Source organism: Rattus norvegicus, chromosome 19 (assembly GCF_036323735.1).
Source record: "Rattus norvegicus strain BN/NHsdMcwi chromosome 19, GRCr8, whole genome shotgun sequence".
Lineage (NCBI taxonomy): Eukaryota > Metazoa > Chordata > Mammalia > Rodentia > Muridae > Rattus > Rattus norvegicus.
The window spans coordinates 32,073,836-32,097,649 of record NC_086037.1 but is presented as its reverse complement, the minus strand read 5'-3'; the positions used below and the strand labels follow the sequence as shown (position 1 = coordinate 32,097,649).

General features: G+C 44.9%; 1 protein-coding gene across 4 annotated transcripts in view; it reads left to right on the top strand.

Moving 5' to 3' along the window:
• Window positions 1–1,182: 1,182 nt before the first annotated feature.
• Window positions 1,183–23,814, top strand: part of Rbl2 (RB transcriptional corepressor like 2) — a 46,778-nt gene continuing 24,146 nt past the window's right edge. For 2 of the 4 annotated variants that reach the window (XM_006255200.5, XM_063278309.1), the window contains exons 1-10: window positions 1,183–1,535; window positions 4,142–4,272; window positions 6,199–6,399; window positions 9,372–9,436; window positions 13,723–13,851; window positions 15,826–15,986; window positions 16,092–16,156; window positions 17,313–17,499; window positions 20,440–20,606; window positions 23,343–23,452. In XM_006255200.5, the coding sequence (XP_006255262.1) occupies window positions 1,305–1,535; window positions 4,142–4,272; window positions 6,199–6,399; window positions 9,372–9,436; window positions 13,723–13,851; window positions 15,826–15,986; window positions 16,092–16,156; window positions 17,313–17,499; window positions 20,440–20,606; window positions 23,343–23,452 (1,447 nt within the window). In that variant the 5' untranslated portion in view covers window positions 1,183–1,304. The remainder of the gene's footprint in view (window positions 1,536–4,141; window positions 4,273–6,198; window positions 6,400–9,371; window positions 9,437–13,722; window positions 13,852–15,825; window positions 15,987–16,091; window positions 16,157–17,312; window positions 17,500–20,439; window positions 20,607–23,342; window positions 23,453–23,814) is intronic. The other 2 variants (XM_006255199.5, NM_031094.2) reach the window with 2 other exon arrangements.

Below are 23,814 nucleotides of genomic sequence, written 5' to 3'. Positions count from 1 at the left end.
ATTCAGTAGCTTTAACACCTCAAGTCACAAACACTGATGCTGAGCCCCTTGGGTGCTGTTAAATTTCAGACCTGGGACAAATGGCTGAGGTGACTAACATCTCAAAGAGAACCTGGCTGCTGGGTTCTCCCTGTAACCCTCAACCTCCACCTGTTACCCTTGCCAGCCTCCTGCTTTTCCCTATATCATCCAGACATTTTAGTTTCTAGCTCTTTGTTCCTTCGGGCCTCCTGACTACTGCACCGGATTCCCCTCTCTCCCCTCTCTCCCCTCTCTCCCCTCTCTCCCCTCTCTCCCCTCTCTCTCCTCTCTCCCCTCTCTCCCCTCTCCTCCCCCTCTCATCCCCTTCCCCCGTCATGTGGCTCAGGGTCTTGTCCTCTGTGGACTCACCTAAACATTCCTGCTCTGCACTCTTCCTTTTATCTATAGTAAACTTTACCCTCTGCCTCACCTAGGAGCGGTTATATGATGGCTAATATAAATCTTCAGTTATTCTTGAAAACGCATTCATGATTGTTTGGTTGAGGGTTTCTTTGTTTTGCTTTAGTTTGGTTAGTGAGATCAATCTTAGCTCACTATACCTTGGCCATAGATAGTATTGACATAGGAGTCTCACTTGAGGAATCCTCTCTGTTGGGTTGGTCTGTGGGTCTTGCCTAGGCAGGTGGGCAGCCGCGGAGGTGGAGGCTAGGGGTTTTATTAGGAAAGTAGCTGATCAAGCAAGAGGGAACTATCCAGTAAGCAGCGTCCTGTGTTAGCCTCCCTCAATGATGGACTGTAAAGACTAATATGAAATAAGTCCTTTCCCCTCCGAGCTGGTTACAGTCAGTGTTTATCTCAGCAACAGTAACGTGAACTAGAAAAGGCAGCCAAACTATTATCTTTATTTTGGACCTTTTAGCTTCCTCCTCTAGGAGGAGGAAGTGTTGTAAAGAGCTTGTATACTAAAGCTTCTCCTGTCGATATTTTTTGGTCCTTTTCTCTTCAAAAGAACCTTATGAATGGCCTCACTATTGAGAGAGGCTTTAAAAAAAATGGGAGAGGGCGCGTTCACTCGCTCCTAAATGAAGAACAGCGCATTTTTGCTTTCTTCTTCCATGACTTTTGGTTCCCCTGATAGCCCGGCCAAGACTACATTTCCCAGCAGGCCATGCTCAGACCTACGGGTGCCCACATGGGACCTAGAAACTCTGGGGGCGGCACAGTAGCATTACGGGCTGCTGACGGGCCGGCGCTTCGCGGTTTGAATGGCTGTGGGCCCGGGCCCTAAGCTCATCTGAAGAGCCGCGGCCTCCGGGTGTGCCATGGCATCTGGAGGCAACCAGTCGTCACCTCCCCCTCCTGCTGCTGCAGCCAGCTCAGAGGAAGAGGAGGAGGATGGCGACACCGCGGACCGGGCGCAGCCCGCAGGGTCCCCAAGCCATCAGATCCAACAGCGGTTCGAAGAGCTGTGCAGCCGCCTTAACATGGACGAGGCGGCACGCGCCGAGGCCTGGAGCAGCTACCGCAGCATGAGCGAGAGCTACACGCTGGAGGTGCGTGCTCAGATCCTCCGCGGAAGTCGGGGACTCGGGGTGGCTCTGGGGTCACTTGGTCGTTTGCACCGCACCATTGCTGTGCAGCCGTCTTAGGAGACGCATTAAGTTTCCGGCTTGCTTCCGTGTGAGAACGGCTTAGGATTGTTGCCCCCCAACCCCGGCAATGAAAAGCGGGTGTAGACACACAACATTTGTTGCTGAGCACGGGCACTCTTTTTGGCTGTCATCCAGGTGTAGGCTTGTTATGTTCCGTTCTTGGGACGGGGCTTGCAGTTGACGAAAATGGCTCTTTGGGCCAGTGTCTGTCAACTCTGCAGGCACCTCCCCTGTGTGGGCCAATGGGAAGTGACACGGAAGTCCGGATTGTTTATCGCTGCCTGTGCGGATGGCCCTTTGCTTTTATATATAGCTTCTGAAAGAGAGGGGCAAAGAGGCCCCCGATCCGAAGGCTAAACAAGATGTTATTTAACTATAATACGATGGCTGGACTTGTGCCGTTCTTCTGAGTTGGTTTATTTCTATTTTTTAAAAACCGTCACACATTGAATTTCCCTCTCTCCATTTGTTAACACCCACAAAAAAAAGAAATAGGACATCTTCAGACCCAGATCTGAGTGACTCTGGGCAAGTTTGCAACCACAGTGAAACTCAGTTTGGTTGTGTAAGCAGTTTTGTTATTTGTGCCCACCTCAAAGTGCTGACCTAAAGCTTAACTAAAGCAATGTGTGTATGCGTGCAGATAATTGCATATACTGAAGCCGTCTGGCTGAAGAGGCTGTCGCCTTCCTCCTGACTTAGTGTTCCCTGGAACCAGGCAAAGAGGGGAATTTCGGGCTTGAAGGACATAGAGACCCCCAAACGAACTCTTACTTCACCTTAGAGAGGGCACTGTAAATTAGCAAGAATAAGCACTATAACATAGCAGAGGCTTCAATTCACAGAAACGAAGTCAATATGAAGCCTGGTGTCGCATATGCAACTGACATTTAACAGATGCCTAGTAAATGTGTGTGTGTGTGTGTGTGTGTGTGTGTGTGTGTGTGTGTCCCCGGTGGATCCTGGGGGGTCCATCAGATCTGCAGTTTGTCACCTAGCACCTTTACTTGCTCAACCTGCTGGATTAGTAAATTATTTTTGAGAACATATTCACTAGTTCTTGTTTGGCCAAGGCTTTCCATTTATTTGTTTGTTTATTATTTATTTTTTTTTAATTTGGCTTGTTTAGTGAGGTTTTAATCTTGATTCTTAGCCCAGTTTACCCTTGTGATAACTTCAGTTGTCAATTTGACACACTTGGGAAGAGGGAGACCTCACTGAGGAATCGTCTCCCTCAGATTGACAGCGGGCATGCCTGTGGCCATGTTCTTAGTTGCTAAGTGATGTCGCCCACTGTGGGCTATGCTACCCCTCATGGTCCTGGGCTGTACACAGAAGGCAGCATTGCGTAGTTCAGCTCTTGCCTCCAGGTTCCTGCCTGGAGTTCCTGACTGTAACCTGTAAACTAAATAAACCTTTCGTCCCCAAGTTGCTTTTAGCTGTGGTGTTTATCACAGTGCATCTCGAACAACCTTATACTGGCATGAATATCTGTTCACTTTGGAGTATTTCCTGAGCCCCTATCTCTTGCATTGTAGCATCCTCATGTATAAGACTTTTTTTTTTCCTTTTCAGGGGATGATTTAGTTATAGGTTCTCTCATCTCCCTTAAGCCCCCCCCCCCTTTTTTAGAACAAAGATGACAATTTAACTGCTTACCTGTATTCTTCCTAACAGATCTTGATGGAAATAAAACTCAGTAGTTGAAAAGCTCAGTTTCCCTTGAAATCATATAATTGGGGAAATCGTGACAACATGGGGTTGAGGGTGTGCTGTAGCGGACTGTGTCTGGTGGTAAGGCCTTGAGTTCTAATACCCATCAGTACCAAAACCAAAAACCAAAAACCAAAACTGTCCTCCAAACCAAACACCGTATGAAACCATTGCTCAGAGCTGTGCTTAAGTGGAGGAGAGAGGACTTGATGGGTGACATACCATGCAAGCATGTGGACCTGAGCCTAGATCCTAACATCCTTGCTGAAAGCTGGGGTAGATATCATGCTACAGTTTGGGAATTCAGGCAGTGCAAAGGAGGTGCTATGTTGTCTGCATCAAAATGACTGTTGTCTCACCCAGAAGCACTGTGTCACAAGGGTGTCAGTATGGTAGGGTTCCTTGGGCATCTCTCTGTGTAGAACTGGCCACTGCCATATTCTCTCTCAGCATGTCAGTTGAAGGGAGGCACACGCTTTGTATGCTGGTTTATGACATCCTCAAAGATGAAGGCAGTCGGTATCAGCATTCCCTTCTGTGACCTTTGAGATTGTATAGCATCACTTTTACCTGTGGTATTAATAAAGACCATCATGTACAGGGGCATAAGACTCTGCCCTGCTTCAAGGTAAAGGAACAGAGACAGTACCATGCATGGACGAATGTCAATGTCACATACTAGAAGAGGCCGTGGGCAAGGGCCGTCATAGAAATATCACTTTCGATATGAATGCACGAAGTTTTCCATTGAAGCACACGGAAGTCATTAGCTAAAACTCTTTTTTCTCTTTCAGGGAAATGATCTCCATTGGTTAGCATGTGCCTTATATGTGGCTTGCAGAAAATCTGTTCCTACTGTGAGCAAAGGGACTGCTGAAGGAAACTATGTGTCTTTAACTAGAATCCTTCGATGTTCTGAGCAAAGGTAATTATGTTAGAGCTTGAAAAGTAGGATGCTGCTAAAATTAAGAAAGCTTAGACACCACACTGATAATGGAAATTCTCTCTGTTTACTATTTTCTGAGCATCTAACATGTACACAGCTGAGTGTAGAAACTGAGTTGTGGTTTCCTTTACCATTTCGGAGTCAGGATCGCAGTGTACGAACATGAGTGTATTCGTGTTGTAATGCATTAAAGGTTATAACTTATTGCCTAATATTGCTTTAAGTTTAAATAAAGAGACCGAGAAGCTTTTGAAGATACCATGGATTTAAAAGGTAAATAAATATAAATTATTAGGTATTCTGCATAGAACTTATTTTTTTTAAGATTTATTCATTTATTATATATAAGTACACTGTAGCTGTCTTCAGACACACCAGAAGAGGGCATCAGATCTCTTTACAGATGGTTGTGAGCCACCATGTGGTTGCTGGGAATTGAACTCAGGACCTCTGGAAGAGTAGTCGGGTCCTCTTAACCGCTGAGCCATCTCTCCAGCCCAGAACTTATGTTTTAATGCATGTGAAATGTGTAGTAAAATTGGACCTGCGTCTTCTCTGATCCTAAAGAAACTCCTACACACATCGTGCATACCAAGATGCTTATGGCAACATTCAAAAATTCATGGTTTTTTATGTGTATGCATGTTTGCATGTATATGTGTGTACCACATGTGTTCCGGTGCCTGTGGAGGTCAGAAGGCATTGGATCTCCTGGAACTGGAGTTACAGATGGTTGTGAGCTGCGGTGTGGCTGCTGGAACAGAACCTCAGTCCTCTGCCAAGAGCAACAAATGTTCTTAGCCTCTGAGCCCCTCTCCAGACCTGCACTATTTTATTAAAGGAAAATTCGAAGTAATCGGTCTCTGTTCATTGAGTGAATGCAGAAAGTTATTGAATGTTCATAGGAAGGAATTGTTTTAGTAATTAAACTTGTTAGATATTTCCATGTATTAACATTAATGAGCCTCAGAAACATTAAATGAAAACTAAGTTGCAAAATGCTACTTGTAGTGTGATACATTTTACATAAAATGTAAAAGCAAACAAAAGATTGGGGTTACATTTGGGAGGGGCAGAGAACTAGTTTAGGAAGATGTTCACATTAAAATTTTGTCTGTTTCTATTCTAACTTTAGTATTGTTTTAAATTTTTGGGGGTTCATTTTATTATTTCATGTGTACAAGCATTTTGCCTGCATGTATGTATATGGTACCATGTGTATGTTTGGTGTCCAAGAAGACATTAGATCCCCTGGGACTGTAGTAAAAGATGGTCATATGTGACCTTGTGGTTGCTAGGATTGAACCCAGGTCCTCTGTGAAAACAGCAAATACTCTTTTTTTTCTTTTTCTTTTTCTTTTCTTTTTTTTTTTTTTCGGAGCTGGGGACCGAACCCAGGGCCTTGTGCTTGCTAGGCAAGCGCTCTACCACTGAGCTAAATCCCCAACCCAACAGCAAATATTCTTAAGTGTGGTGAGCCATCTCTCCAGCATCGGAGTTCTAATATTTAAAAGATCTAAGGCAGGGTCATTGAGATGACTCAGTAAAAGCTCCTGTCACACCCAGCAGAAAAATCCAAGTGACACAGTCATGAGGAAGGCACCAGGCATCAATCTCAGTCTTCTGTGTGCATTGCCACATGTCAGCTACATGAACACACACACACACACACACACACACACACACACACACACACACACACACACACGGAATCCAAACCTGAGTAGAGTGGGTCAGGAGGTGGGAGTGACAAGGTAAAGGGTAGGAGATTAAGCTAACCAAAGGCATCCCTTTGATTTTATGTCATTGTCCAGATATAATTCAGTGAAATGATTTTGATTTACTTGTATTGGCATAACGTCACCTTTGCATTATTAAAGTACCTCGATTTGTTTTTATTATCAGCCTAATTGAATTTTTTAACAAGATGAAGAAGTGGGAAGATATGGCAAATTTACCCCCACACTTCCGAGAACGAACCGAAAGATTAGAAAGAAACTTCACTGTCTCCGCTGTGATCTTTAAGAAATATGAACCCATTTTTCAAGACATTTTTAAATATCCCCAAGAAGAACAACCTCGCCAGCAAAGAGGAAGAAAGCAGAGGTGTGTATCTATGCGTCTCTGGGAAAATGCTTTTCAAAGAGCTCCTCCTTAGAACCCGGGATTTTTTTTTTAAAGGATTATTTATTTATTTCAGGTATAGGATACATTGTAGCTGTCTTCAGACACACCAGAAGAGGGCATCGGATCCCATTACAGATGGTTGTGAGCCACCAAGTGGTTGCTGGGAATTGAACTCAGGATCTCTGGAAGAGCAGTCGGTGCTCTTAACCGCTGAGCCATCTCTCCAGCCCTCACTTGTTTTTTGAGATAGGGCCTTGCTATGATGTAGCCTTACAGGCATGGAATTCGCTATGTAGACCAGGCTGACCTCTAACTCAAAGATCTGTCTGCCTCTGCCACTGAGTCCTGGGATTATAGACTTGGACTATCACGCCTGACTTAAAAAGTATTTTTTTAAATAATAATTTGTTGTTGCTCTCTGCCGTATATTAGAGATTGCCTGGCTTCTTTCACAATCCAAAATGTTTGGGTTTTACACTGATATAGTTTTCCCTTTTTACTTAAGCAGTCAAAAGTGCAGGTTGCACAAGTCAGGCCCTAAGCACTTTTCCCAGTGGACTTCCCTGGTATTGATCAGATCCTGATGTTTTCTATTATTTGACCTTTACATCAAACTGAATAACTGTCCCTGGAGTGACTCTGATGTTCATAATCAGTCAACAGCAGAGAAACTGGGTTGGGTGAGAACAGGGGAATTCGACTACTGTGAACTTGATTTCCAGTCAGGTCTACAAAATCCCCTTACTCTACCTGGTTTTCTCTATCTTTTACAAGACACAGACTCCCCTCCTTTAATAGTCAAAGTTATTTAAAACAGAAAGGGAAACTTTTAAAGCTTCTAAGGAAATTTCCTCTTAAATAGAGCTACCACAGTACTCATAAGAAATGTACAAGAGGCTGGGTGTAGGTACACAGAACTGTAACCCCAGCATTAAGGAGTCTGAGGCAGGAGGATCGCGTGGACTGTATAAGATTCTGTTTCAGCCAAAAAGAGAAAATAAAACAAAGCAAAATCAAAGCCTCCTAAAATGGGGGAAGGAATGCCATTGTGTAGCCCAGGCTGGCCTCAAACTTGCTATCCTTCTGTATCGGCCTTCCAGGTTCTGGGATGACAGGAGTCTACTCTACAGGTCTTGGCACTTTCCAGCACTTTCCTGCTAACAGTCACACTATGATGCATGGCATGTGTCTGTGTGAAGGAAGCACTCTTCTCAGGTGTGAGCGTGAACACAGGACACACTTAGGAGTCTGAGCCTTGTTACGTGGGGAAAACAAACTTCCGGCGAGCAGGCGGCCCAGGCATCTGACAGTGGGTAGAACTGCAGAACCTGGACGCTTTACCATGCCAGCCCGGCCTCATGAGCATGACTGTGGCGTCGAGCTGTGACTGTGTCACCATGTGTTAAACACAGCAAGAAGCTACCGTTTCGGTATTGCGTAGCGGATGGGCATTCAAACGGATGCGTGGTCTCTCTTCTGAGAGTTGACAGTAACGCAAGAGGGAAGAAGTAACATTCAGATCATGAGAGTGCTGCAGGCAGAGAAAAGTGAGATTTCTGAGGCCAAGATAAACCGAAACGAGCCAGTTTGATAGCAGAGTAAAGAGAACTGGGTGGGATCTGGCAGATGGCTTGAGAGAGAGAGGTGGGGCCTTCGGGACAGAGGAAATACCGGTATGTGCAGAAGCAGCCGGAGGGACTCGGGGAGCAGATGGATCAGGCACTTCCACAGCCCTACTGGTAGGCGCTAAACTTTAGAGTAGCTCATATATTACAAGCAAGAAGGCCTAAGTTTGACATTTGAGGCTGATCAAAGCCATAAGTAGGTTATCAGATACTATGGCAGAAAGGCCATGAGGTTTGTTTCTTTTTGAGACAGGGTCTCATGTAGCCCAGGAATCCTGGCACATGTCAAATGGTCAAGCGTGGCCTTGAACTACAGGGTCCACTACCTCCTGAGTACTACAATAAGCTACTTTGGAAGCACAGCTCTGACTGATTCTCCTTAGACCGTGACCTACTAGATTAAATCCAGTACCACTCCTCAGTACAGTGACTTGGACAGACGAAAGGGAAAGGACCAGGGAAACAAGCACCTGCTCATGCTAGGACCAGAGCCAAGCCAGCTCCCTTCTCTTCTCCAGACCTGCTGCTCTTCTTGGTCCTCCTGTAAAGCTGGGCGTGGTGACATAAACCTGCAGTCCTTGCTAGCATTTGGCAGGTGGAGGTGTTCAAGGTCAGCCTCTGCTACATAGCAAGTTCGAGGCCAGCCTAGGTGACATGAGATTGTGAGGCAGAAAACGAAAATAAACAGAAGATGAGGCTCTTGTGATTTGGGCCCCATAGAAGTCTGGTTTAAGGACTGGCAGGAGATTTTGGCAGAAAAGTCAAGCTAAAAGTCAAGAAAAGTCAGCAGGTCTGAGACCCCGTTAGCAGACAGCGTGGTCAAATAGAACAGGTCTCTTAGTGGATGGAGTATGGGCATGAGGATAGACCCAGAATGTACTTGGAACGACCTTTCGTCGTTGTATTGTGTGGAATATTTTAGGGAGAGTATGCAGTCCATCTGCATGAGAAGCAGTAAACCCAGACTGCCTGCAGCCCGGAAGCAGCGTTAGTTGTACTGATGTCATCACAAGAGCTGTGGCTTCTTATTTTGTGCCTTATGTGTCTTGACCCCAAAAACCTAGAAAGGAGTTTGTTTATTTGTTTGTTTGTTTGTTTGTTTGTTTGTTTGTTTGTTTGTTTGTTCTGCATCTGACCTGCTGTTTTTGCCTCCTGGCTGTTTGCTTTCAGCATTTGGTTGGGGCAGAGTGTCTTGAACGTCTCCCTGAAAAGCCACATCTGTTATCACTCCACTGCCTGTGGGCCTGTTCCCTATCTGACTTGAGTCATTTGGGCTGTCTTTTTGTAATTCTTCTGTCTTACAACTTTGTTTTTCTCCCTCTCCAGGCGACAGCCCTGTACCACATCTGAAATTTTCCATTTTTGTTGGGTGCTTTTTATATACGCAAAAGGTAAGAGTAACGTGTATTTGGGCAGGAATTAGCTAGCTGTCTTTTTTCTTTTAGTGCTGATTTTATCTGCTCATTATGAATTGGGAAGAAAGCCTCACTTTTCGCAGGAGGCACGTTACTGCCTTTACGGTTTCACGTCTCCTTGTGTTAAATGGCATACCCCTGGTGTTATTCTTGTCCACATCTCTTTGACGTGAAGCTATTCTTCTGAGCTGTGGACAGAACCACCACATGCTGCATTAGTTTACATGTGGGGCTCTGCTCTTCACAAGCTGTGCCTGATTCACCGAGTGGGACTGAAGGCCTTAGGTCTGATGTCATTCTGAATGTCTTCAGGTAACAAATGTGACTAAACTTAATCAGATCCCTAGAATCTCTTTCTCTCCTCTATTTCATTCCATTACCCTATGCATTGTGCTGGAGTCCACCTCTATGCCTTTGGTGTGCTCTGTATAGGGACAATGTTTACCAGTCTAAAGGAGAAGGCACAATGACACACGTTAGGTTTATCTCTGTAGACTGTGCATGCTGCTGCCACTGAGACAGTTCAAAGAGACACGAAGTGTCAGAACTGGGAGGAGCTGCAAGCATACTGGGGTATGGGGGTTATGCAGGATACCTCCTAATTCCTGCAACCAAAGATGGTTCTATCCGCTGAATGCTATGATTCTTGCTATACATACCTACATAAAGTCTAATTTGTACATCAAGCACAGTAAGAGATAATAAGAACAGAGCGGTTATGGAAGTGTACTAGTATGTTATGTAAATTATGTCTCTATACATTACCTTATTGTACTCTAAGTCTTAGCAGCATCGGCGTACGACTCTTTTAAGGATTTTGTTTTCCGTGCACGTGCATTTACCTGCATGTCTGTCTGTCACTATATGCATGCAGTACCAGAGGAGGTCAGAAGGGGGCATCAGATATTCTGGACCTAGAGTTCAGTTGCTTGTGATTCTCCAAGAGGTCGCTGGGAATTCAACCCTGGTCTCTCTGGAAGAGCAACCAGTGCTCTTAACCACTCAGCCATCTCTCCACTTAATGGAAACACCTCCACCTTCCAGCTTTTCTCTGGCAAGCTGCCGTACTGCCTGAGGGTCATTACTAAGTAGAATACACATTGCTTGAGTAAACTCTCTGCTGTGTGGACACAGTAGACCCACCAACCGCAGGAACAGCTAGTTGACTTGTGGACACATGGCATATTCAGCTTGGACATGCTGGACATAGTGAGGACGGTGCTGTCCTCGGAGCTGGGCAGAACAAGGACACATGCAATTGGAAATGTAGTTTTTATTTGTGTGAGGCTAACTCTTTAGGCCACTCTGACCTAGAGTTTGTGACCCTCCTGCCCCAGTTTCCCTAGTACTTGGATGATAGGGTTCCCTGCCTAACTGAGGATTATTTCTTAAATTTTCTATTTGATATTTTTGGTCTGTTAATCAAAGGTAACAGAAACCATAAAAATAAGGCCATGGATAAGGGAAAATTACTGTGTAAGCGATTGCCTTTATCAGATCGACTATCACAACAGACTCATTTCAAGATTAGGCAACTAAAGCCAGACACTGTTAAGGTTACGTTTGCAGACAGTTAACTAGCATAAGTCTCCTCTGAGAGGCTCCATCCAGCAGCTGACCAAACAGATGCAGAGACCCACAGCCAAAGGCTGAGCTCAGGGAGTACTGTGGAAGAGTTGGGGGAAGGACTGAGGGACCCTGAGGGACAGGGACTCCACAAGAAGGCCAACAGAGTCAACTCACCTGGACCTTGGGGCTCCCAGAAACTGAACCACCAACCAGAGAACATGTACGGGCTGCCTCCCCACCACACCACCACATATGTAGGAGATGTACAGCTTGGTCCTGTGGGTCTCCCAACAACTGGAGATGGGACTCTCCCTAACTCTATTGCCTGCCCATGGATCCTGTTCCCCTAACTGGGCTGCCTTGCCTGACCTCAGTGGGAGAGGATATACCCAGTTCTGCAGTTACTTGATGTGAGTTGGTACCCAGGGGAGCCTCCCTCTTCTCAGAGAAGGGGAGGGGGGAGGAGACAGGCTGTTTAAGGGGGCCTGGGAGGAAAGAGGGGACTGTGATCAAGATATAAAGTGAATAAATAAATTAATAGAAAAAATAAAAGAATAATGTAAGGATTTGAACTCAGCTCTCATGTCTTTCCAGTTGAGGCTGAACACGAAGGTGTGGCCTCTAGGAGTATTTGTAATTTCGGCTGGTCCTCTCTAAGGCACAGAGGAGTCTGCCATCGTTATCTGAGCTGTGTGCCCAGTGGAAGGAAGAGTTTTTGTGAGCTTCTGAGTTATGCTTTTCATAACAATGACACTGGCAGCCTTCAGTGCAATCAGAAGTGACAGACGTGGCCCAGTGGTGGACGGCTTGTCCAACCCACACAAGAGACCCTGTATTCAATCGTGAGCCACAAATATTTGGTTCTTTTTTTTCCGGAGCTGGGGACCGAACCCAGGGCCTTGCGCTTCCTAGGCAAGCGCTCTACCACTGAGCTAAATCCCCAACCCCGTGAGCCACAAATATTAAATAAACGTGGTATAAGCCAGTGACAAGATAAAAGCTTGGGCTTCTCTGTGAAGGCTGCCATAGTAGCTTATGTGACTGGAATTACATCCGATGGTAATTCTTCGATCTATTGGATAACTGTGTGGCTACCAGGATTTCAATCTGTTTTGTGTGTGCTTAGCAAATGTTTTTGCTAGTGTAATAGTGGCAGAGTCTCACATCCCCAGTAATAAGCTTATTCTCTGTCTCTATTTGTTGATTTGGCATGGCAAGTGACAAGTGTGAGCTGTCACAGGGAGGGCTTTTTGAGCAGAAGACTACTTCCTGTTTTCATAAAACAGGAAATGATTTTCCTGGACAAGAAGGCCAAACTAGAGGTTGAGTCTTGCTGCCATCTGTTGATTAAATGGTAAAGTGGTTTGAGAGTATGGACCCTTTGTAAGGTCATGGTTTGCGATGGCAAAGACGCCCTGTTGGGACTTTCCTGAGCTTCATTTACAACTCCACCCCTAGGGGCACTCCAGCCTGCAGTTAGGAGTCATGTGGGGACACGTTCTGGCCGGCCAGTGATGGCTTAGAAGCTTGAAAACAGGAAGTGTGGCTTCCTGCTTTATGTACAGTAGGGGTAGACTGTTAATATTTGACCTTTTATAGCGGAGGCAAGCAAATTAGCTTGGTTGCACCAATGCAGAATTTACTCTCTCAATAATTATCTGCTTTTCTGGCAGCAGCAGATTTATTTTATTTATTTATTTATTTATTTACTTACTTACTTACTTACTTACTTACTTATTTTGGTTCAACCTATGCCCCAAAGCAAAAGCTAAGGTAGGTGGTAACTTTCTTTGGAAGGAAGCAAATGGGGAAAGTCTGATACAGAGCCAGTCGAGAGGAAGGAAAGCTTGGGTGCTGGATGCGTTCGGGTAGGCACAGTGTGTGAAAGTGTGGTGTGTGCTTTGGGACCTACACTGTGTGAAGATGTTGAGATGTGACAGTGGCTCTTCAGACAGATGCTGGCTGGCAATTAAACGGAGCAGTTCAGCATCCTTCATAATCAGCTCTGTAGGAAGAGCATTCCTGCAGGCGTGAGCTTCCTTCCTTCCTTCCTCCCTCCCTCCCTCCCTCCCTTCCTTCCTTCCTTCCTTCCTTTCTTGCTAAAAGCATGGTCGTTATCCTTGGGGCAGTAGTAGCTTTTGAAGTCGGATGTCTGTATCTGTATTCCATCGGATTAATGTGAATGACCTTTTACTGCTATGTAGGAAAGTATTTTAAAATGTTACCATTAGTGCTCTAATGAAAGGCTCTCTTCTCTTTAGATTACAGATATGAGGAAAATCATATACGGATCATTTTTCTAGTGGTTAACCTCTAAATATTTCTAGCTATTTTCACTGCAGAAACACTTTTTTATGTAAAATGATTTGTTACAGTTTGAGAGAGTTGGTAAAATTCTGTATTCGAGTTCAGAATTCCAAGGATTCAACCAATAATTATTAAAGTTTTAGTTCACTACTAGCTACTCAATGGTAGCCTATTGAATGCATATTGAATTTAAGTGAAGTTTCATCTTCATTAAATTCTTAGACATACCTTATCAGTGTCCTAAATGTAAATTTGCCAAGACGCAGTGTCATTCTTGAACCTACTTGCTACAGTGGTGTGTGGTGTCCTTACAGCTACAGGAAGCAGTCGTTTTTAAAACACCGTGCAGTGGACGCTGTTTAACTGTTCCTTTTACAACCCTGCAGGAAACTTCCCCATGATCAGTGATGATCTGGTCAATTCCTACCATCTTCTGCTGTGTGCACTAGATTTAGTTTATGGAAATGCCCTACAATGCTCTAACCGGAAAGAACTTGTGAACCCTAATTTTAAAGGTAAGTTTATTGACAGCACATGTTTCTGTCTGGTTTTTACCCATAGGAATGGACGAAGGTTTGCTAGGCTCAGAGAGCATGAGTATTCGAGAGCCTGAGCGTACGGAGTGCACATACTGAAGTCAGCATCTCCAGACATCTTTTAAATGTTTCGTTTTATTTTATGTGTATGGGTGTTTTGTCTGCATGTGTGTTTGTATACCACATGTGTGCCTGGTGTTCTCACAGGCCAGAAGAAGAGTGTCAAATCCCATGGAACAGGGCTTATGGATGGCCATGAGCTATGTGGGTGCTGGGAATCAAACCTAGGTGCCCTGGAGGAGCAGCTGTGCTCTTAACTAGTGAGTTATCTCTCCAGGGCCCACCCCACCCCACCTCTACAAAACAAGCAAATGTCCCCAAATTTAGTTTTAAATGGTTACTTTAGAGGTTTTTGGAAAATATATAGAAAAAGAGAAGAACTTAGAAACTCTGTACAAGGGTAGCTCTAAAGCCATGCTGGTGTTTTTGCTGTTGGCACGTTTGTTGCTTAACGCACTCCAAGTAGCAACAAAGAATTGACTAAAAGAACCACATTTTACTTCTTTTGCTACAGAAAAAATAAAATTCTAAAACAACAAGAACTTTGCTCTCGAGGTGACCAGTATGAGAATCACAGTCATTTTGGCTGTACGTGTACTATACTTTAAGTTATGTGATTTCTGTAAGCCATACGTGTGAATACTGAGAGTGCATAGACTAGTCTACATTTCTGACTCTGCGTGAAGAACCCCGTGGAGAATTCTGATCGTCAGTCAGGTTCCAATGAGAACTTCAACGTTCCCATCAGGGTTGATTTAAACATGTGTGGAGTACATGTGTTGGTACAATTGCCTGTGACTCAAACGGTGGGACATGTTGGCCTGAGAGGGAGCTTGTGACAGACTGCTTGGCTGGCGCCAAGTCTAATCTTCAGGACTGTAGACCAAACAAGAGAGCAGAAAAATAAAGTTTTAGATTTCACCAAAGAATTGTTGGTTCTGCACGTTCATCTAATAAAGATGGTGTAGATAATCCAAAATTCAAAAGATGAAACGCTAAATCCTGGCCAAGGGTTTTAGACAGGGAGCCCTTGACCTCTGCCCCATTCTTCTTCATTCTGTCCTCTTACCTTTTGTTCTGGGGACTGAACACATGGTACCCTGTCCTGTGCCACATCTGTGGCTTCCAACTGATATTTTTATTTGTTCTGTTTCTGTTTCCTTTCATTCTCTTTGATTTTTTTAAATGTTCTTATGAAAGAGCACACTATAAATTACTATAAGTATGTCTAATATGATCAAGTCAAAGTTGATCATCTGTGAGCTGTGTCTTTTTAAAAACTGTCACGTTTTAATGTAGGCAGAAGGGGAAGGCCTGGGCTGTACAGTATACATGTACAGGTGAGAGGACGCTTGGGGACTCTGCCCTCTCCTTCACAGGGTGAGTCTTAGAGATCAAACAGGTTGTCAGGCTTGGAAGCAGATGTGTCCACCTGCTGAGCCCTCTCAGCAGACAGAGATGGGTAATGCTTGCCTGTTTGTTTGAGGCAGGGTTTCTGCAGCTCTGCTCGTTGTGGAACTCGCTATGACTCATCTTTTGAGTCGTGATACACTTTCCCTCCACCACAATTTTAAAAGATATTTACTTAATTTATAGTGTATGCAGTCCTTTCTCTATGTGAGATGGGACCTTATGGCTCAGGCCATCCTAATTCATGACAGTCCTCCTGAGCACTGGGCTGTAGGTTGAGGAAGTGTGAGCCTCTTGGTTTGTGTGTATCAGGGATGCTGCATGCCCATCTCCCACTCTATCTCTCGCCATCTTCTGAGTTATATGTAAACTAGTTACACGTTTGATCGTATCCTGAGCAGACTAACATGTGTGTTTCAGTGTATTGAATGCTAGCTAGTTGGTGCTGACCAGTGACTCCATTTTGTGACTTTATACATGTAGGCGTGTCCGAGGACGGCCACCCCAGGGACTCTCACCCGTCCTCTGATCCACCGTGTGTCATTGAGAAGCTCTGCTCCTTACACGACGGCCTAGTGCTGGAGGCAAAGGGGATAAAGCAGCATTTCTGGAAACCCTACATTAGGAAGCTTTTTGAAAAGAAGGTCCGTACATAACGGCACAGCGCTGTTTTCTAACGGCACACGGTTGTTGTTCTCAGGTTAAAGACTTGGCCGCATGTAACCTAGGGACCTTCCTTTTCATCGTAGCTCCTCAGGGGGAAGGAAGAAAATCTCACTGGCTTCCTGGAGCCCGGGAACTTCGCAGAGAGCTTGTGAGTACTTATGCTGCAGTGTTTTTGAGACAGGGTTTCGATCTGCAGTCCTGGCTGTTCTGGAATTTGCTCTGTAGACCAGGTTGGGCTCCAGCTCAGAGATGCACCTGCCTCTGCCTCCCCAGGCCTGGCTTGCTCTGGTAATTCAAGTTCCCTGTGAGGTGACCGAGTGCTCAGTGTTTGTACTGTTCGTACTCGGGACATTTTTAATGCTTTAGGGTAGAACTCATAAAACCCACAACAGGTCTGGAAACTTCTATAAGTGCGTCTTTAAGCTGAGTGAAACTTGTTTTCGTTCTGCTCAAAGTTTTTATTACTCAAGAATTTGGATTATAAATTTCAAAATTAAGAAATGCTCTTGTGGGCTGGAGAGATGGCTCAGAGGTTAGGAGCCCTGACTGCTCTTCCAGAGGACCTGAGTTCAATTCCCAGCAACCACATGGTGGCTCACAACCATCTGTAATGGGATCTGATGCCCTCTGCTGGTGTGTCTGAAGACAGCTGCAGTGTACTCATATATATAAAATAAATAGATATTTTTTCAAAAGAAGACGAAAGAGATTATGCTTTTGCACCTAGCCATCAGGACACACGGCACTTGGGACATGTGGCAGGGTGACTGTGAGGTGGAGGCTATTTCGTCTGAAAAGAAAAAGTTAAGAAAAGGGAAAGAAGACATGTAGTTGGCTCTTTAGAGGTGATAGATGTGGCCATACCTGGTCTTTCGAGGTCCAAGAGCGGCTGAGGAGGGTCCTGCTTCATCTACCAGTTGCATGTCACTCAGGACCACAACTGTCACTCAGGACCACAGCTGTCACTCAGGACCACAGCTGTCACTCAGGACCACAGCTGTCACTCAGGACCACAGCTGTTTCTTCTTCAGTTTAGCATGTCGAATGATTATTAATTATTATTAGTGTAATTATTATCAGCCTATTAGAGGCAGGTTTGCTTAGCTCCTACCTTGACGCACTGTTGAAAATATATTCAGTGTGTGCCCGTCACACAGATTAAAAGCAAGCTACTTCTTCTCTTCAGTTTTTGTAACGAGCAATTGTTCTACAGAAATAAATGCCTTTGAGACATTTACCAGGTCTTGTAGTAAACTGCCGAGTGGTCTGGCACACAAGCTGAAGGCGGTCCTGTTTCTCCACAGTAAGGCTGTTAATAAGGCGTATGAAGAATACGTGTTAGCCACTGGGAGTCTGGATGAGCGGATATTTCTTGGCGAGGATGCGGAGGAGGAAGTTGGAACTCTCTCACGGTGTGTAAGTGCTGCCTCGGGCACAGAGAGTGCCGAACGAACGCAGATGAGAGACATCTTGCAGCAGCATCTTGACAAGGTGGGTCAAGCCAAGCAGACAATAGCTGAGCCTTGTGTGATGTACTGACCATGTTTCCAAGTCCTGGGAGAAATAGGGCTGGGGTGAGAGGAAAACGGGTTTCTGTTGTCTTTTCATAATCCCGTTTGTATTTATGTTTTAAATGTTTAAAAGAAAACTCAGGTTATCGTGCTGATTTATTTTTCATTTAGTACCAACTTTCAAAGGTTTTAGTTAGGTCTGAAAAGAAAACTGACTGTTTATCTAAACAGATGCACCCTGCTGGTAGTCTTTACTTTTGAAAAACTGGGCTGTAGTGTATTCTCTGCATAGTGGTCACGGAGACATTTAGAAAATATTAATTAACCCTAATTACAGCCTGTGGATCTACAGCCAATCTTTAAGAAAATTCTGTTGCTCCCCAGCTCCGAAAAAAAAAAGAACCAAAAAAAAAAAAAAAAAAAAGAAAATTCTGTTGCACTGAAACCAATTTTTAGGCTGATGGAGACCAGTAATTCTGATTTTCACTTCCCTGTATCTGAGAAGCTTTGAACGTGACACTAGCCTTTCTCTTCTCTCTCCTCTCTTCTCCTCTCTCTCCTCTCTTCTCTCTCCTCTCCTCTCCCTCCCTCTCTCCCTCCCTTTCTTTTCTTTCTTAACACAGGGATCTCATAACGCATCTCAGGTAAACCTCAAATTTATAGCAATCATGCCTCAGCTCCCCAAGTGATGTGGTTATAGGCAGGATTCACCACCCTCACCACCAGCCCAAAACCTTTGCCCTTACCCTTAAAGTAATAGCCCAGCACACCCCATCCTCAGGACTTTTCTCTGACTCCACTGTCACTGCTCTCTTAGGATGATGCTGTAGGTAAAATTGAACTGTTCTGTCCTTCTCCATTAGAGCACAAGCTTCAGGAGGGCCGGAGCTCGCCATGTAGTAGTTATCCCTAATACTTTACTGTTGATATTCATCAGGAGGGAAGAGTGAGCCTGGGGTGGATTTAAAGTGACAGTTATTAGCACACGGCATTCGAGATGTCTCTCGGGGATCCTAGCTGACCGGCTGGGCAGTTTAGAATGTATCACTGGGGCTCCTGGGAGAGGCTGGAGCTGTGGTTGCCTGTTCTGGAGTCATGGGGGTCTGGATGGTTAAGATCACGAAACGAAGGTTGCTGGCACTGAGAATGAATATCCAAGCAGTGGTTCTCAACCCGTGGGTCGAGACCCCCTTGACAAACCTCCACCTCCAAAACTATTTATGAATTTAAGTTGTGAAGTAGCGGTGAAGTAATTTTATGATGGAGGCTGCCACAACTAGAGGAGGTAACTGTATTAAAGGGTCACACGTAGCAGTAGGAAGGTTGAGAACCACTCATCTAAAGGCAGAGTTCTGAGGCTTACCAAACCCTGTCTCTGCTGGGAGAACGGCTCTCCTGGGTATTTGTTGCTGTTGTGGTTTTGGGTTTTTGAGACAGGATCTCTCTATACCCCAGTCTGTCCTGGAAATAAATCTCTAAATGGACCAGGCTTGCAGAGATCCACCTGCCTCTGCCTTTGATGCTGGGATTAAAGGTGTGTGCCACCACAGCACCTGGCCTGGTATTTTATACCAGAGTTAAAGGAACGTACCCACTAAGTGACACTATGCAGGGAACTGTGACGCTCGGCCCTTTACCAACATGGGAAGCCCCGTGCTGACTTGAAGACTTTGAGCAGGAAGCTATGGCCGTCACACTTCATTTCTATGAGACCAATGCTGCTTGTGGGTGGGACTGTTTTATGTGTTTCTGGCTGCTAGGGTTCTCCATGTGCACCGGGACATTTTTGTTTCCCAGTACAGGCAGGTAGTACTTCCCACACAGGGGGAGTGGGCGCCACAGGAAGCGAAGACAGCAGCGACACTTTGATGGGGCCTGATTCACCCAGGCCATTTGTGGCCGTCAGTGTGTACTTTCCCTGAAGCAGACTGAAGGTCATGGCTCTGCTGTTGTTCAAGACACACAGGGCACACATTTACTTCCGTCTAGTAAACACCTTGTAAAAACACAGTCTCTGTGTCCTGAGATTGAACAATTTGTTCTACTATTGAGTAAACTCTTTTCTGAGCGTTTTTGAAAGTCTACGATGAGTACATTCGGCGCCCAAGGATGGTTGCTGGATTTTGACGATTAAAAATGCTCCAAGCTAGCTTAACCTTTCAGTTTCTTTGAACAGTTGGAAAAGCTGATTTCCCAGTGAGTGCACTCATGCTTAAACTCTTTGACACAAGGTCACATGTTTTTCATCTGCGTTTTGAAGGATGTTGGCTAGCTTGCTCCTCTGAAGGCCTGTCTTCTGGAGAAAAACTGTCGTGGATGGAATGAAAGCCAGGGGAGAGGGAGGAGGACTGGCCCCATACCAGATTGTCTTTCTGTTTATTCTTTTTGAAATGTTGACTGTCTGAATTACATTGACTCATCCGTTCTTGTTTAGGCCAGATCTAAGCCATTGCTTTCATGTGTCCCTCCATGAGTGTCTGTCAGTCTGCAGCAGTGGATCATATGTCCCTCCGTGAGTGTCTGTCAGTCTGCAGCAGTGAACGGAGACTGTGGAGTGTGTCAGCATAGGGAGTGGTGTTCGTAATGTTTTCAAGTGTGAGCTCCCTGAAGGAGCATGGTAGAGAGACAGAGCTCTTGTGAGTGAGAGAGTGAGGGAGAGAGAGCATTCGCACTGCCTCTATGCTCTGCCCCATCCTGACACACTCCTAACCTTGACAGCAGAGAACTTTTAGAGAACTGCCTGGAGTATGCATTGTTCTTTCACACATCTCTGAATTAACGGAATCTTTGAGTGGAATTAGTTGAAATTCCCAGAATGGTGATGTTTGAGATGCTAACATATATGGAGAGAAACTCCAGTTGTCTTGAATTCCTATCTGTGGTGTAATTTAAAGAAACTCACTTGGTTTTCCCCCTCCAGTCTAAAACACTTAGAGTCTGCAACCCACTGACTGGCGTGCGGTATGTTCAGGAGAACAGCCCTTGTGTGACTCCCGTCTCCACAGCAACACACAGCCTGAACCGTCTTCACACCATGCTGGCCGGCCTCAGGAATGCACCCAGTGAGAAGCTAGAACAGATACTCAGGTCGGTTTTTAGTTTCATCTGTCTTCCAAGAGTTAGCTGTCAACCATTGTTCAACTTCTTACCTTAATTTTTCAGTATCAGTGCCTTATGCTACCCTTTAACAATCTTACATTAATTGTACAGTTAGTCTCGTCAGTCAGTAAAGGACGTGGCAGTATAAACTATATATGTGGGCTTGCATGGCGCTACCTGCTTGTAATCCTGTGACTCAGGAGGCTGAGACAGGAAGATCACACATCTGAGGATACTCTGGACCACAGAGTGAGACCCTGCTTCAAAAATTAAACAAATAAGCAAGTTTTAAGACTATATGTGAGTAGGAGACAGTGTTCTTGGCTCGGATGTGTTTAATGTGGCATAGGGACAGTAACTACAGTACACCCAGCTTGTCCACCTTGAAACGCAGTTCTGGTTGTCGAAGCAACTGTGAAGGAGCAGCGCGGGAGACCGGCGTGGATTGTGCCCGAGCCCTGCCTTCTTCCTTCCTAGGACACGGGAAGGGGAAGCTGGAAGAGCTGCAGTTTAAGGCCGTCCTCCACCACACAAGTCTGAGGCTGGCCTGGACTAAATAAAATCTTTTCTTAAAAAGCCCCCAAACCCAAACCACCAAGCAAAAAAAAAAAATGTGCTTACATGTAAGATAATTTTAAATAAATGAATTAATACAGCCAATGGATAAGACTCGCTATATAATAAAGATACTACGTAGTTACTACCAGTGAGGAAATTTTCATACTCAGGAACTGAAATGCTGAAATTCTGCCAGAAAATAAATAATAATTATTCTAATTGTCATAAGTCTGTTTTTAAAATTTTGTTTTAGAAGTTTTAGGGGGAGGTTGCTTGTTTCTTTGTCTTGCTTGTTTGAGACAGGTCTTGGCTATGCAGCCCTGGCCGGGCTGGAATTCACTGTGTAGAGCAAACAGGCTTTAGAACCTCTTGCCTCTGTCTCCTGAGAACTGTGATTCTGAACGTGTATGACGCCAAGCCAGGCTAAGCAGTTTTCCTAGCCAGAGATACTTGTCGTAACTGTCTAGAGGTCGAGCTCCTGAAACCTGATCACGGTAACACTTGACCGTACGGATACGTTACATCTCCACGTTCATATTAAAAATCCTCGAGCTGGGCAGTGCCGGCTCACACTTTTAATCCCAGCACTTGGGAGGCAGGGGCAGGTGGATCTCTGAATTTGAGGCCAGCCTGGTCTACAGAGTGAGTACTGGGACAGCCAGGGCTACACGGAGAAACCTTGTCTCGAAAAACAAAACAAACAAAAGAATTTCACACATAAATGAAAGTGAAAAAAAAAAAAAAACCAAGCAAACAGCCAATGCTTTGCTTCTGTCCCCTCTTCTCCCACTCCTGTCCTGACTCCATCCACGACCACTGATGAAAGGAAGACTAGGAAAACTGTCTGTGTGCCAGGCCTCATGTAGCCCACACCAACCTCAACCTTCTAAGTAGCCATGGTGGACCTGCAGACCATCTGCTTCCCGTGAACTGTGACACGGATTTCTTATTACTCTTGCAGGAACTCAGCAAGCTAGCACAGCTGTAAGAGTGTGGTGGTACAGCAGCGGCTAAAGATAACCTCACACTGTCTTACTTCTAACCGTTTTAAAAGTTTAAGAAAGTGCTGTGTTGGTGGCGATGGGCAGATTGGTCTTCAATACGATTCTGAAGGGTGGCTCAATTTGAAAAGGCTTAGGATCAGTTCAGAGGGTCAGTCACCTGATTTCTGCGAGCTCTGGAAAAGCTCCTAACTTGGAAAGGACTCGTGTTAGTTCCTTTGCTCTCAGAGTCTGATTGGAATATCAATGACTTCTCAAGAATGTAATTTTTGTTTGTTTTGTGACGAGGACATCTATGACTCAGGCTAGCCTCCAACTACGGATACAGTGGAGGATGACCTTGACCTCTGAGATTCTCTCTGGGAAGAGAGATGGATCAGCTGGTCAAGTGCTTGCTGTCTATAAAAGCCTGGTTTTTCCCAAGCTTTCATGTAAAAAGCAGAATGTGCTAAAATAAGCTTGGGACCTCAGTGCTAGGGCAGTGACTGTGGCTCCTGGCGGCCTGCTGGTCAGCCATCTTGGCTTACTCAGTGGTCATCAGGTTCCCACGAGAAACCCCATTTTAGCAGTATGTACGTCTGCCGAGGAGTAACCTCTGAGGTTGATCCCCAACATCCACACCCACTTAAGCACACACTTGCACAGGACCCCTCATGTGTGTACCCACAAATATCTGAATACATACAAATACTCCCCACACAAAAAGTCAATGAAATAAACCTAATTTGGAGGAATAAAAAAAAAATGCCAGCATTGGCTTCTATGTGTCTGTAGTGTAGATCCTGTACCCCTTCATTCTAGATTTTTCTAGGAGTTCTTCCTGGATGTTTTGCTGCCCACTAGACAGTCACCTGAGGGCAGTGTGGTTGGTGTTAGTGACAGGATATATAAAGTTGTGGGGTTAGCCACGGCATCAAATGAGTCCCCAGAGCAGGTCTGCTAAGCACAGTGCAGTAAAGTGCACAGCTCCACACAGGAAGTAGGTCTGCCATTCCAAACAGTAATACCGCCATCCTTGAAAAGGGAGGATGGGATTTCCTTTATGTATCTGTAAGGTATATAGTATCTGTTCGAAGCATTTTATGTCAATGAAATGTATAGTTTTAACCATTGTGTCTCTGAGACCAGCTGGAACACTTACGGATACTTTTATATTACTTCTTAGGTCATGTTCCCGAGATCCGACTCGGGCTATCGCTGACAGGTTGAGAGAGATGTATGAAATATATTCTCAGCATTTCCAGCCAGACGAGAATGTTAGTAATTGTGCTAAAGGTAAGGTTGACCTGTTCTGACTGGCATCTGGCTAACGGAGTCAGGAAGACAAGGAAAGATGTAGAACTGTAAGCTAAAGGCTGCAGCGGAACTGCCCTTCATTTGTTTTTCCCTCTCAGTGTTTCTGGGCCCTTTTCAGAAACAGAAAGCTTAGTCTAACATCTTTATTATGTTGGACTTTTAGCACTTTTTTGGCAGGGTTTCTCTGTGTATCCCTGGCTGTCCTGGAACTCACTCTATACACACACACATACACACACACACACACACACACACACACACACACACACACACGTAAAAAAGAAAAGAAATAACTTCTCTTGAGGCCCCACCTCTTTTTTTTTTTTTTCCAGAACTGAGGA